Raw genomic sequence first — 14,207 nt, 5'->3', positions numbered from 1 at the left:
TAGATAGATAGATAGATAGATAGATAGATAGATAGATAGATAGATAGATAGATAGATGATAGATAGATAGATGATAGATAGATAGATAGATAGATAGATAGATGATAGATAGATGATAGATAGATAGATAGATAGATAGATAGATAGATAGATAGATAGATAGATAGATAGATAGACCGACAGAGGGGGAGAAGGCAGGGATGGCTCCTGGCAGAGCTGTAAGGTCAACTCATTATGGATTTGTATGTGATGGATTTCTTAAAGATTAGCCAAGTTAGACACACAGCATTATTATTTAGAAACAGCTCTAGAGTATTAGCAGAAAGCTCCTCAAACCTATTTAGCTTATTTAATTTAAGATACCAGAGTCTTTAACTGTAGGTGGGATGGGTTAATTTCCAAGTGCAGCATTATCTTTTAGGCCTGCCTAGAAAACAGGACAACTTGGGTTAGTCCTATAGACCACTAAAATGTAAGCAGGGTCTCTGGGAGCATCTGATCCTGACATGCAGCCAGCAACTATGCATACATCAGCATAGCAAAAAGGCATAATTGATTAACAAACCCAAACAATATGAAGCAGTGTCCTAGATCTCTACCGCACCACCAGCAGCATCCATTAGTATTATTTATATAAAATTGACATAGGGGAGTGTACTGCCATATTGAGAATAATACCATCTTGAGGTTTCTGTATAAACAAGCCTCTCCCTTGTAACAGCAGCTTATAGATAAGAAGCAGTTCATTATACAGAAGGTTTCTAAATCTGTGACTGTTTCCCCTTCCCTGGAATAATACCATTTAAACTCCCTCAGTGATCCCTATAGGGCTCTGGCACACAGGGAGATTAGTCGTCTGCGACAAATCTCCCTGTTCGCGGGCGACTAATCTCCCCGAAATGCCATCCCACCGGCGAAAATGTAAATCGCCGGTGGGATGGCATACGCAGCGGCGCGACTAATCTCCCCGTGTGCCAGAGCCCTTAGGGTGAAGACACATGAAGCTACTTAGTAGCAACTATTTGTCACTGCTAAAAAATGCCATAAAACAATACTGAGCATTGCTTCTGCTAAAACACTTGTAGACACAATTATCAGTAAATGATCAGCATTGTCTATTTTTGTAGCCATGACATGTAGCTGCTACTAGTAGCTCTGTGTGTCTTCACCCTTTAACCACTCAAAAACAAACACTTAGAACTGTACTCACTTAAGATAATGAAGACAGTCTTCATTAGGTTTATCATGGTCTCCCGATACTTGGGTTGGGACGACGTGTGCTGGGACATCCTCGTCATCTTCCTCTTGACGTAGATAAAGATATGCATGTAGACTCCCATCATGATTAAAAAAGCCACCAAGTTGGATACTGCCCAAAAGATCAGGTAGCTCCTGCTATAAAGAGGAGCCATTCTAGAACAAGTACTTATGTTGCATATACAACTCCAACCAAAAGATGGGATCAGGCCCAGCAACAACGCTATAATCCAAATGCAGGCAATGAGGATGCACACCCGCTGGTTTGACATCTTACTATGGAGCTGCATGGTAAATATTGTCTGGTGCCTCTCCACAGCTATGGCCAGCAAGTTGGCCACCGATGCTGTCAAACTAGTGTCCAGCAGACTCTGTCGAACTAGCCAGGTCTTTATTGTTAGTTTAGACGTATTTGGACCCGTGTGGAACATGAGGTATGTATAAGCAACCCCGGCGAACAGATCGGCTGCAGCCAGGTTCCCCAGGAGATAGTAGATTGGATAGTGGAATCGTCTGTTGATGATAATGGCTGCTATCACAAGCAGGTTGAATAACAACACAAAGACGCACACTGTAAGTCCCAAGCCCACCACCAGCATGTCTTTGGTCCTCCATGTGTCATAGAGTTCTTTCCCGCTATTGTTGTAGAAGAACTTTATGCTCTCATTATAAAAGCACTGACTCATCTTGAGCGCTTATGTGAGACCTTAAGGGAGAGAAGAATAAACATTGTAATAATGATATTTAAATACTCTGACAATATCAAACTCCAGCTGCATTATTTGCCCAAAACACACGCCTTGATAAATTCACCATTATTTTACACAGCTTTTCTGGCATTGTTTTACCCAGTATAATAAATAAGCCCCCAGTGTATGTATGTAAAAATGTATGCGCATTTTTTGTGCCAAAATTCTACACCAGCAAAGAAAAGCCGACCTACTTCCTTTTACTCCCAGAATGTGTAGGCGCTGGCAGGCACGGGGTCAGCCATCAGCGGATACACACAGCACGAAAATGTACACTTTATGGTTTCCTCCACCAAAATCCCCTTTGTATGAGCTGAAGGGATGATCCCATGGCTGTCAGTACACACACATTCACATCTTGCCTGTCGTTAGGGCATTGACGCACAGGGAAATTTGTTGCCGGAGTAAAAATTTGCTTCCATGGCCGGCAAATCTCCCCAAAAACACTAATTGCCACATGTACTTGCTGCAATTTAGCTTCATCACAGGAAAATGTGAAAGCAATAATTTCTCCAGGATTATGCTCAATTGAAGAGAGTAATGTAATGTATTTGCTGCCCATGGTAGCAAATTTTTAATGCGGACAACAAGTCTCCCCTGTGTGTCAGTAGCCTATTATTTTCTGATAAGAGCAGCGGGAGAATCTACCAATAAGCCCTAAATTATATTGCTGAAATAAAACACTGTCAGGGAGTGTGAAGCTTAACTGCACCATAAAACATTCAGTTGGCTCCTACTACTAAATCCTACTTGTAACCCTGACTTTTACATAGCATCCAATTCTTCCTACAACCATATTTCTGCTGCATAAGGGTGAAGAAACATGGGGCTTCTAGTAGCAGCTACTTTTTAATGGCTACTAGACACCAGAAAATACTCTGCCATAGACAATACTGAGAATCGCCTCTGCTAAAACACACGTAGAGACCATTATCAGTAAATAATTAGCATTGTCTATTTTAGTAGCCACGACAAGTAGCTGCTACTAGTAGCACTGTGTGTCTTCACCCTAAGGGTAAGAACACTTGGGATAACAATAACCTGTTGGGCGACAAAACGTCCCATGTATTCTTGCCCTTAGTGACAAGGGCTTTTGTCCAGCAAATTGTGTTAAGTGACTCAAAAGACCTGGCCCCTACCAATGCAAAACACACAGACGTAAAAGCATTCTCAATACACAAAAGCAACACACGGATTCCTGTGTGTACTTTCCCTCTGTCATTTTGCATTAAATTCTGTTTTTTCAAGATAATGTCCACTTGTTTGCTTCCTTAACTCATTCATTCTTCTAATTAACTCTATTAAGGGCCCTGTGCCCTTTACAATAGAATACCAGTTTCTTGCAGATTGCCCTAATCTGAGCAGCCTCAGATAAAGAAGAAAAAAAAAATACGTCTGGAAACCAAGACATAAAATCTGATTACACTTTTTTTGTTTAACAGGAAGAAAGAACATTTATATGCAATAGATAAAGATTAGAATTTTTTGAACATGAACAAAAAGAAAATGCATATTAACAGACATTCTCACACAGGCACTGTGGCGCAATTCAGCCCCCTGCCCACACAAACACAGCAGAACCTATAAAATTCTGCCTGGTGATACAGTGTAAAACAGAAACAAAAGTCAAATTTTAATCATTTTTCTCACGTTCCGTAAAGTTTCACATTAGAACCAGAGAATGTCAGGACTTGTTCGGCCTTAGGCCCCCGGCACAGCTATATTTGGCCCCATGATGTGTCTATTCACATACAAGCTGCACCCTGGTTTGATGTGAGCAGCGTCACACATTTTATATTATTTCTTTATGAATGACTGATGTGGGAACTGGGTGGCCACATGGGATCCTGGGCTCAACCCTACTTGTATGTGACCAACCACATTAGCCAGATCTGGCTGAAGTTACCTGTTGCACCTTCTAATGCCAATGCACTTAACAGCCACACTGACTTGACTGATTTCCAACTTTTCCAACTATTACCCAAATACAGGACCAACACTGGGTTTTAGCAAATAGAAAAATCCAACATCCAAATCAGGGCCACTCCAAACAATAGCTTTTCATTTACAGCTGGACTACAACTCCCAGAACCCCCTTGAAACCACTGCCTGGGAGTTTTAGCAACTGCTGCAGATCCTGCAATAGTTTAAATTAGGTGTACAGGAGCCCTGCAGGCACCATTCTTCTGAACGTTACTACTTACATTTAAATGGTCAGTCATTACCAACCCTGCTGTGCTGCCTAGCAGGGCCGGAACTAGGGGTAGGCAGAAGATTTAGGGGCGCCAGGCAGGAGCCTCTCCTGCCTACCCCTAGTGCTAATTTGTCATTAGCGGCGGAGGCAATGACCGATCTAACCGCCGGAGTTGGCCGACCGGGTTGCCTAGGGCGCCCGGTCGGCTTGGCCCGCCCCTGCTGCCTAGTATAGTCTGGCACAGGGAAGCAGGCTGTACTGGTCAGTATGGGTGGTGTGGTTTAGATTTATATTATATATAAATATAACTTGTCCTTTAAAGCACATGAATGTATTGCAGCTTGCGAACACCTGATACCTAGCTGAGCCGTCTATCATTAATATGAATGGAAACCACACATTCCTCTCTTCTCAATGACAGGAGGCACAGAGGTAGCAGATGTTTCTCCACAACTGAAACAGACTGGCAGGGAAACATTACACGTGCCATAGTCCATAAGATTCAGAAAACCCTAAAATTCACAGAGTATTCCCCCCCCCCACAACACAGATCTGCTCAGAATGCCCCAGGATGCGGGCAGTAATCCCATCTACCCTGGCTGGACATGATCAGTCCATGTTGATTAGCCAGTTTATATTAGTTGTATACACCCTGCATATCTAACAAAGACAAATGTTGTGTATAGACGTTTGTCTGTAGGTTTTGGCACATGAAACTGAGGAAGTGGTAAAGAAACTGTATTTATAGGGCTATAGGTTTGTTTCTGCCTGCTGTGCACATTTCTAAGCCTAGTCTCGAACTGTATATCTCATTGCGTGCTGCCGCACAGCTCTGCACTTTCACTAAAACTCAAAGCCCCTTCCAATGCTGGCTGTGCAACAGATTCACTATATATATAATACTTGTAACCAAAAGTGCACTGTACAGGGAATGATGTACCCCCTGCTGTAAAATATAAGGATACTAGAAGTCACTAAGGAATCCCATCACAAGACGTGACCCCCAAGGTGACTCCTAACATGCTCATATTTTACAATAGAAGGTGCACTTTTATAATATACCATTTTCAATGATGAGGCATGTGACATCACTGATATAGCACTGACAACTGATGACCTCACTAAGTACCATTTAAAAGGATATGTTAGCTATTGCTGTGCCAATGATAAAAAACAGACAAGGAGACAAACAAAAAATCAATATCTAGATATAAAAGGTTTGTGTAAAGCTATTCTATTGCCATTAGGGTTGTACATTGCTGAACTACACTCTGCACATGGAATATTCATACAGAGCCCCAGGCACTTACCTATGTAGATGGAGCTGGTCAGGTCTGGCTCACCCTGGTTACAGTATGGCCAGCAGCATTGATACTACTTGTTTTCTCTTTTGTTTCCGTTCTGCTGCGCCTTGCGATTTCCCTTCAACAAGCCCTGCCATACTGATTCTTCTCAGCCTCCCCCCCCACCACCTCAGAGGGACACTCAGGATACTGCCCCCCTTATATGATTCTGCCCCCACTCAATTCATCCCTATATATATATATATATATATATATATATATACTGCCCCCCTTATATGATTCTGCCCCCACTCAATTCATCCCTATATATATATATATATATATATACTGCCCCCCTTATATGATTCTGCCCCCACTCAATTCATCCCTATATATATATATATATATATATATATATACTGCCCCCCTTATATGATTCTGCCCCAACTCAATTCATCCCTATATATTATACTGCCCCCCTCTGTCGCTAGGAATGCACAGTGCCCCTCCGCATTTACATTCCGGGATCCCGGGCGAAACTCTCCGCAGTTTCTGTTCAGTAAGTCCCGCACCCCTGTCCCAGGGCTCCCAATGGCTCCTTACCTCCAATGTTACAGCGCAGCCTCCTGTCCCCTCTCTCCCTCCATCAGAGAGCGCAACATGGGCCCCTTGGGAGAGACACAGCCTTTCCCCTGAGACAAGTCCCAGCCCGCCTAACCCGCTCCGGCAGCCAAATACCAGGCACAGTGAGAGAGGGTTTGGGGGCGGGGGGCGGAGCAAAGCTGCCACAGCCAAACACCTCTGCGCAAGGTGTAACAGTGGGGAGGGGCCTCGGTAAGGTGTGTCACCAGGGGGCGTGGCCTTGCTGCACGACTGGCTCTCAAACGGCTTAGCGTTAACTCCTTTTTCCTCAGGACGCAGTAGAGAGGAGCCAAGTTATTCATTCCCTTCAACAGTGTCGGACTGGGACCCCAGGAGCCCACCAAAAAACCTTAGGCAATAGGCCAACTTTTTAAACTATCTTTTCTGCTTTCTAACTTCTTTATTCTCCTAGTTTCTTACTTACGCTTATACTGTAGTGTCACCCACTGTGACCTACAGCACTTACATTTGCCTATTTGTGTCTGTTAGTTACCCTCCCATATAGATTGTAAGCTCTACGGGGCGGGGACCTCCTTCCTCTTGTGTCTTTGACTCTTTTAACTTATTGCAACTGTATCTTGTATTTATCTGTATTTATTGTTATACTTTGTATTTATCTATTATTATCTTAATAACCCCCTGTTTGTATTAATGTATTCTACTGTACAGCGCTGCGTACATAAGTAGCGGTTTATAAATAAAGATATACATACATACATACTAGCTATTCTTCCATCTATTTCTCCTCTTCCTTCCCATTCAGAAATAGGGAATGAGCATGAACAGGGTCGGACTGGGCCGCCGGGACACCGGGAAAAATCCCGGTGGGCCCCGGCCCTAGTGGGCCCCAGCGGCCCAGTCCGACCTTTGCCGGCGCTCCCCGCTACTGACTGTTCCTCCCCGACGCGTTCAATTTATACGCGCTCGGGGAGGACGTCAGGCGGGGGCCCTTCGGGGGGGTTAGGGGGGACCTTGGGGGGGTTAGGGGACGCGGCTGGGGCACCTGCAGGGCCCCTGGGGCGGGAGCCCCGGTGGGCCCTGCACCCCCCAGTCCGACCCTGAGCATGAAACAGGCCAAATGGTCAGGAGCAGGAGGGCCCACTTACACCTGCGCCCACGGGGCATTTTCCTGGTATCCTGGTGGCCCAGTCCGACTTCAATAAACATTTTCTGCCCACAGGCAGGGTCGGACGGGGGGGTGACGGGTCAGACGGGGGGGTGCAGGTGCCCCCCCCATTGGCCTCGGCCCCTAACCTCTCCTGCCTAAGGTACCCCCTAACCCCCCGCAGGGTCCCCCCTGAGCGCGCGTAAGTTTAACTCGCCAAGGGAGGAATGGTCGGGCAGGGGGAGCGCCTGCAAGCGTCAGGTCTGGCCACCGGGGCCCACTATGTACTGTGGGGGCACAGAAATTAGTGTGCACAACCAGGAGCCTGAGAGTTTAAGGAGACCCTTTAATAAATAAATTTTAAAAAAAAGTTACAGTATGGACTAAGGAGACCCTTTAATAAATAAAAAAAAAAAAAAAGTTACAGTATGGACTAAAATTCACCAGATCCTTTACTGCAAAACAATGTCAAATTGAAGAGAAAACAGAAAGTATCATTCTAAGCAACCTTATTGCTGACATTCATACAGTTCTAAGTTATCCGGGGGGGATTTGCGGCTTGTTGATAACCGTAGGCCTAGAATCAAAGCAAAATTTTGCTCAAAACTGCTCGCATACAGGCCTGTTTTAAGGTACCAGTGGGCCCAAGGCAAAATTTCAATTATGTGCCCCCACTAACCAAATAAGTCTGTGCGAGAATAACCCTCAAGCACATGAGGTTCAATATAGTAAGGCAGGCAGTGAAGAATTGGCTTACAGAAGTGTGCCCAGGTGTGCCACCCTGGTGCAGAAAAATAACAAAATGGTGATGCCACAAGAAAAAAGGTAAAGAAATGAAAATTTTTATCATGCTTTAGAGCTCTTCTAAAATAAGGGGGTCTACCATCTCTGCAGGATGTTTCTAACAAAAGTTTTCCCAGATAAAAGGTGTGCTAATGGGCCCCTATCCTGGTGGACCAAGGACAAATGCTCCTGTTGCCCATTTATTGAAAAGGCCCTGTTTTCATATGCACTTTTGCACTGAATTCCACTTAGCTGATGCATATTCCTGGGCCGATGCAATAGCACTGGGTGTAGGGGCGTATTTATCTACAGATACATCAGTCTGCCCTGTGTAGAATCAGCCTTATAATACTCTCACAGCCGGTCTAATCATCTCCTGGTGCTTATCTGATATTGGCTTATTCAAGTCATCTTGTAGTTTGGAAACAAAAGGCAACATTAAGCTGACAAATGCTTTTTTTTTTTATTTTGAAACAAAAGCCCTTAGATAAGCATCAGAGAAGCAATCAAAGGCCTTTGTTTATATAAAAACCATGTAAAATAATAAGAATATTGATTCTTCCTGACCTGATTACATCTACAGTCGTGGTGAGAATAGCATCTTTCATGCAACAGGCACAAGTCAGCTACAGGAAACCCATAGATAAAGATGCCACCACATGAAAGAAAATCCATATCTAACATAGCAAATCAGCTAATAATCACTATCAGTGCTGCGTGGCAAAAAAGACACCAGCGTAGACTGCATCATGCCAAATGAGAAAGATTTGATTTTTTATATTGTGACCTCAAGAAGCAATAGTTAACTCAGCAGATTAAGTACATGGCAGCAGATTTTATGAAAAAAGCCCCCTCTGAAATGGGTCTCCTGGTCGATGACCCTTGGGTGGGACAATTTGTCATAGCTTTCTCAGACATCTCTTGGGAGCTAATAATGGCTGGACAGTCGCCCGGTGGAGCATTCGATTTACCACTCAGTATGTTATTTTATGGAAGTTATTCACTGAAGTGGCTCCCACTTTACACAGAGGAGCTCTGAAAGCTGCTTCCCTAGAAGACATTTTATTCTCATTAGTGTTCGTCTCTCTGCCAGAAACATCTGAGGGGAGCAAGCTGGGCCAACTGCAGAGATGCCATTACAGGCAGAAAAAGAAAGTGTGGAAAAGTTTAGTCACAACCACAAAAGTGCCTCGCGGGCAGAGCCTGCAGCGCTGGGGAGAATTGCCTCAGGAAAGGGAATGGTGCCTCTGGCACAGTTTATATAGTATTACTAACATATAATGTTGAAAGTAAAGCCTTACACATGTTAGCATTTTGACTGGGCTCAGTCCGAGTAGCGGGTCCAAAATTGGGGTCTATAGTCTTAATCACACACACTCTCATACAGTCTCTGTTTCAGCAGCAGGGCAGTGCCTAATGCTGTAGCCATAAAAAATGTGGCAAGTATTGAGTATATAAACTCAATATAGTGCATGGTCCATCTTCAACTGTTATACAACTGAAAACCACAAAATAATACAAAATAAATATCAATTAAAATTGTTTCGGAATATCACTGTCTGCATCCTACTAAAAGCTCATTTAAAGGTGAACTACCCCTTAACATGGTGTTATCTGGTACACTGGGTGCTTAGTGATGTCACATATCGTCAGGGTCAGACTGGGCCAGTGGGACACTGGGAAAAACACATTGGACCCTTGTCCCACTGGCCAAGAACTGAATGCTCCACCTGAGATCACTCTTCCCTCGATCACACCTAGGTAAGTATGAGGTATGTGGCGTTTGGCAGGGGCCCCTGGGGTGGCAGCCCCAGTAGGCTCCGCACACCCATTATGACCCTGCATATCTCACTGAAACTTGGGCATTATAAGAAACAATGTACCCCTTACTTTACTGTATTAAGAGATAACTTGGCTTTCCCTCTTGTGTCTTTCTATGGTCACCCAATAACATCAAACGTAATAAAATAATGTTTGATATACAATACTCTCTATATAATACACAAAACCTATGAATAACCCGCTAACTGTGGAGATAGATTTTGAGACCTGTATAAAAGTACTTGGACTGTGGTCTTCTGTGTTTATATATGAAGTTCCTGGGGAACTTAAACTATTATTATATAGGGGGTGCATTCATTTCTTTACTTTTGCACAGTGAAGGTTGCAGAAGTCTCCGTCTCTGTTAAAAGTTGGAAAGGGCTGTTCCTCTTTAAAAGGTTTGCGGCTCAGATTAAAATGATTCCTTCGGAGCCAAAACCCACAGAGGTTCCATCCAAGATGAATCCTGATATCCCTCAGCCCAGCAAAATCCTTCTGCACAAATATTCACAAGACTTAGCTAGATATTCTGGACTCACGCTAAATAAGAAAAACAGGCAAGAGGCTTCTCTGAAGGTCACTGAGGCCGCCACTCGTGTGAATGAGCCCTGATTAGCACTTTCAGCTTGGTATTAGTACAGCGCAGAAGCCAGGGGAAACAATGGAACATTGTGAGGGGAAAGAACAAATCTATTCTTGCTGCAGGCTGGAATGAGGAACCCTGGCCACATTCTGCAAGTAGGAGACCAACATTTGTCTAGTGCCAAGCTAGTAACATGGACCTTGTAAAACACAAGAGCCATGAAAATCCTTATAGACAGTAATTTAATGATGACATTGATGGGCAGTATATTTGTGGAGGTTATGCATCCTCAAAACTTCATTATTCTCTGCCTACACACAATGGTCATGGATCTCCTTGGTTACCCTTATTCTGTTATTATTTATTTACTATATAATCTACAGGTAGATGTGCCTCACTAAGTATATTTTCTTTTTTAGCCTTGTCAGCTATCTCAGACCTAATACAGGTCTCGGACCCCTTATCTGGAAACCCATTATCCAGAAAGTTCCGAATTATGGGAAGGCCATCTCCCACAGACTCCATTTTAATTGAATTAATAAAATTTTTAAAAATGGTTTCCTTTTTCTCTGTAATAATAAAACAGTAACTGTACTTGATCCCAACTAAGATATAATTACCCCTTATTGGGGGCAGAACAGTCCTATTGGGTTTATTTAATGGTTAAATGATTCCCTTTTCTCTGTAATAATAAAACAGTACCTGTACTTGATCCCAAATAAGATATAATTACCCCTTATTGGGGGCAGAACAGTCCTATTGGGTTTATTTAATGGTTAAATGATTCCCTTTTCTCTGTAATAATAAAACAGTACCTGTACTTGATCCCAAATAAGATATAATTACCCCTTATTGGGGGCAGAACAGTCCTATTGGGTTTATTTAATGGTTAAATAATTCCCTTTTCTCTGTAATAATAAAACAGTACCTGTACTTGATCCCAACTAAGATATAATTACCCCTTATTGGGGGCAGAACAGCCCTATTGGGTTTATTTAATGGTTAAATGATTCCCTTTTCTCTGTAATAATAAAACAGTACCTGTACTTGATCCCAACTAAGATATAATTACCCCTTATTGGGGGCAGAACAGTCCTATTGGGTTTATTTAATGGTTAAATGATTCCCTTTTCTCTGTAATAATAAAACAGTACTTGTACTTGATCCCAAATAAGATATAATCAATCCTTATTGGGGGCAGAACAGCCCTATTGGGTTTAATTACTGTTTAAATAATTTTTTTAGTAGACGTAAGGTAGGAGATCCAAATGACAGAATGATCCCTTATCCGGAAGACTCCAGGCCCCAAGCATTCTGGATAATGGGTCCCATACCTGTACACAGCTAAAATGCCCATTGAGTGTAAATGGGTTTGCCAAGGTGGCATGGTGGGTAAGGTTATTACTTGCCATAGACTCCTGGTCTGATCCAGGCAAAGAAGTCTATGGCAGCAATTGGTTTTTAAGGCATTGTATCGTATCCAGAGGGGAGTGATAAGAATGCTGGGACTCTTTGCAGCCATTTTTAAAGGCATTTTGCAGAAAGTTGGCACGCTCTACCTTGTGGCAGAATGTAGAAAATCATGTGTTGCCTCTAGTGATAGTAAATGATCCCTATAGTGTCCAATGCAACAGGCGTTGACGCTGTTTGCAACAGTCATTCCAGATTTGCCTAATCCCAAGGAATATAACCTGCCCATTTGCCCACTACCCCCCCCCCCCATGGTGGTTCTAGGGACCAACTAAGTAGTTCCACCCACTGCTTTAGTTTATTAGTACATTCCACTGGGATTAACAGAGATGCCAAACATGTGTTCCTCCAGCTGTTACAGGGCAGTGGGACTTCACAGCCAATGGAAAGATGAGAGTTTGGCATCTCTAAATTAAAATTCATGCTGTGCAGGTGGTACCGGATAACAGATGTTGTTAGAATACCTCAGCTGAGTCTTATAATACCTTTGGTAATTCAACAGCGGAGGCCATAGATTAGAGTGTAAGCTCTGCCACATAGGCATGTCAAAAACTGAACGTATGCCTTGTAGCAAGAAATTCACTCAAGTGAACATTTTATTGCACAATAGATGCAGTCAGTTTAGCCTATTTATATTAATATAAGGTAACAGAAATGCTATGCCACTTTCTACAACCACAAGACCAATGGCATTCACCCCTCCACTCCCCTTCTTATACTTTTAGGGTTTAGCAGATGTGTACTACCCTGGCTTACTCTGAGTTCCTCCATGGCGTGACAATATGGTGAATAAGACTTGGTTGGCAAGTGAGAAGGAACAAGAGGTACTTGCCTTTGGTGCCTGTGCCTCTGGGCCCGGCTCTGTTGAGTTCATATCCTGCATGGCTCATTGGCAACTTATTCAGATGGATTTTGCATAGCTGAGCAGTTACTATTGCAGTCTGCAGCAAGCACCTAAATTCACTGCTAATCAGCCTTGTAGGATGTGTATTCAATATGTGTCTGCTGCAAATTCGCATGAAGATTATTTCACCCCAGGGCAGTTTTTTTTGTGCCCTGGTCTTGAAAGAGGAGAGTAATAAAGAAGAAACTCAGAAAGTAAGCGGAGGTTACATGGCATGTTTCAATGTATGAATCACAGGGATTTTGGAAGCACCACAGCAGCCCTACTCCCTAATGAAAATGAGCTTTACTTGCCCTTTAATCTAGAAATGCACAATAAATCTCTGCTTTATATTTTTTTTCCTTTTTTCTGAAATGTATTATTGTCCTGTAGAGTTTACCATAGAGATAGGCAAGCCTCTGCAACACCCTCCTTTGTTGGACTGCAACTCCCTAATCCCCTCTCCGGTGCTGGGGGTTGTTATTGTGCAATCATCGGAGTGCCACAGTTTGTATGCCCCATTTATTGCAACATGCAGCTTGCTATCCTGGCACAGTAAATAGATGAATAGGGAAAAGCTGAAATAACAATGATTTCATATCACTCACCCAGCGATGTAGTGTCTGTCAGCTCAAAGGGCGATCCTGCAGGTTGTAATATAGAAATGATCCTAAATCTCCAAGTAGGTCTCCGCCAGTCACTGAACAGAAGTGCCAATGTGCCCCCTTCTACATGATCCTCAAGTGGGGTGCCGGTGCTGGTACCTTACTGTAAGAGTTGCTTGTGTGTTCCAGTGTATAGAATATGTGTGTGCTGTATCATATACATATATATATACAATATGGAATGTATGTCTGTGTGCATTCAGTGTATATGAATGTAAATATAGTTGTATGTGTGTGCCATCTGTAAGGTTCTCCACTCTGTATCCCCACACATGGAATGTATCTTGTCTGGTAATAGAGAAAGGGGCAGAGAGAGAGAAGGAGGCGGGGGTGAGATACTCAGGAGGGGGCAAATTAAGGTTTTTACATCCTTCCAACATCACAGAATCAAGTTACAATGTGGGCTGGGTTGGGGGGGGGGGGGTGGGGGGTGCTGCAAACACCATTAGTGCTCCCTCCTCTCTCTGTTTGTGACAGTCCTGTGGGTGCCAGGCTGCACGCAATCTGGGGTGGCGGGGAGGGGGTGTTATGGCTGTTACTTAGCAGGGAGACAGATCTGATTCTGCTTTCTTTATCAAACTCTCCCCGAGTTGCCTTCCCCTGCCATCCCACCGGCGAACATGTAAGTCGCCGGTGGGATGGCAGACGCGGCGGGGCGATTTCGGGAAATCGCCGAAAAAGACTCGCGAGGAAGGATTTACCTGAAACAACTGAGAGTTTGGTGCCAGGTTTGCTTATACAATGTAATCAAGAGACTTTCACACTTATCATG

The 14,207-nt window shown here is 43.5% G+C and overlaps 1 protein-coding gene across 3 annotated transcripts in view; it reads right to left on the bottom strand.

Annotated features, from left to right (window-relative positions):
• lpar2 (lysophosphatidic acid receptor 2) overlaps positions 1 to 13,733 on the bottom strand; it is a 28,728-nt gene extending 14,995 nt beyond the window's left edge. Inside the window, exons 1-2 of one of the 3 annotated variants that reach the window (XM_012953869.3) lie at positions 13,379 to 13,733; positions 1,211 to 1,963 (exon numbers count right to left, since the gene is read on the bottom strand). In XM_012953869.3, coding sequence (XP_012809323.1) covers positions 1,211 to 1,943 — 733 coding nt within the window. In that variant the 5' untranslated portion in view covers positions 1,944 to 1,963; positions 13,379 to 13,733. 3 annotated transcript variants of the gene reach the window in all.
• Positions 13,734 to 14,207: the final 474 nt, after the last annotated feature.

Source organism: Xenopus tropicalis, chromosome 3, assembly GCF_000004195.4.
Source record: "Xenopus tropicalis strain Nigerian chromosome 3, UCB_Xtro_10.0, whole genome shotgun sequence".
NCBI lineage: Eukaryota > Metazoa > Chordata > Amphibia > Anura > Pipidae > Xenopus > Xenopus tropicalis.
This window is presented reverse-complemented; position numbering and strand designations above follow the sequence as displayed.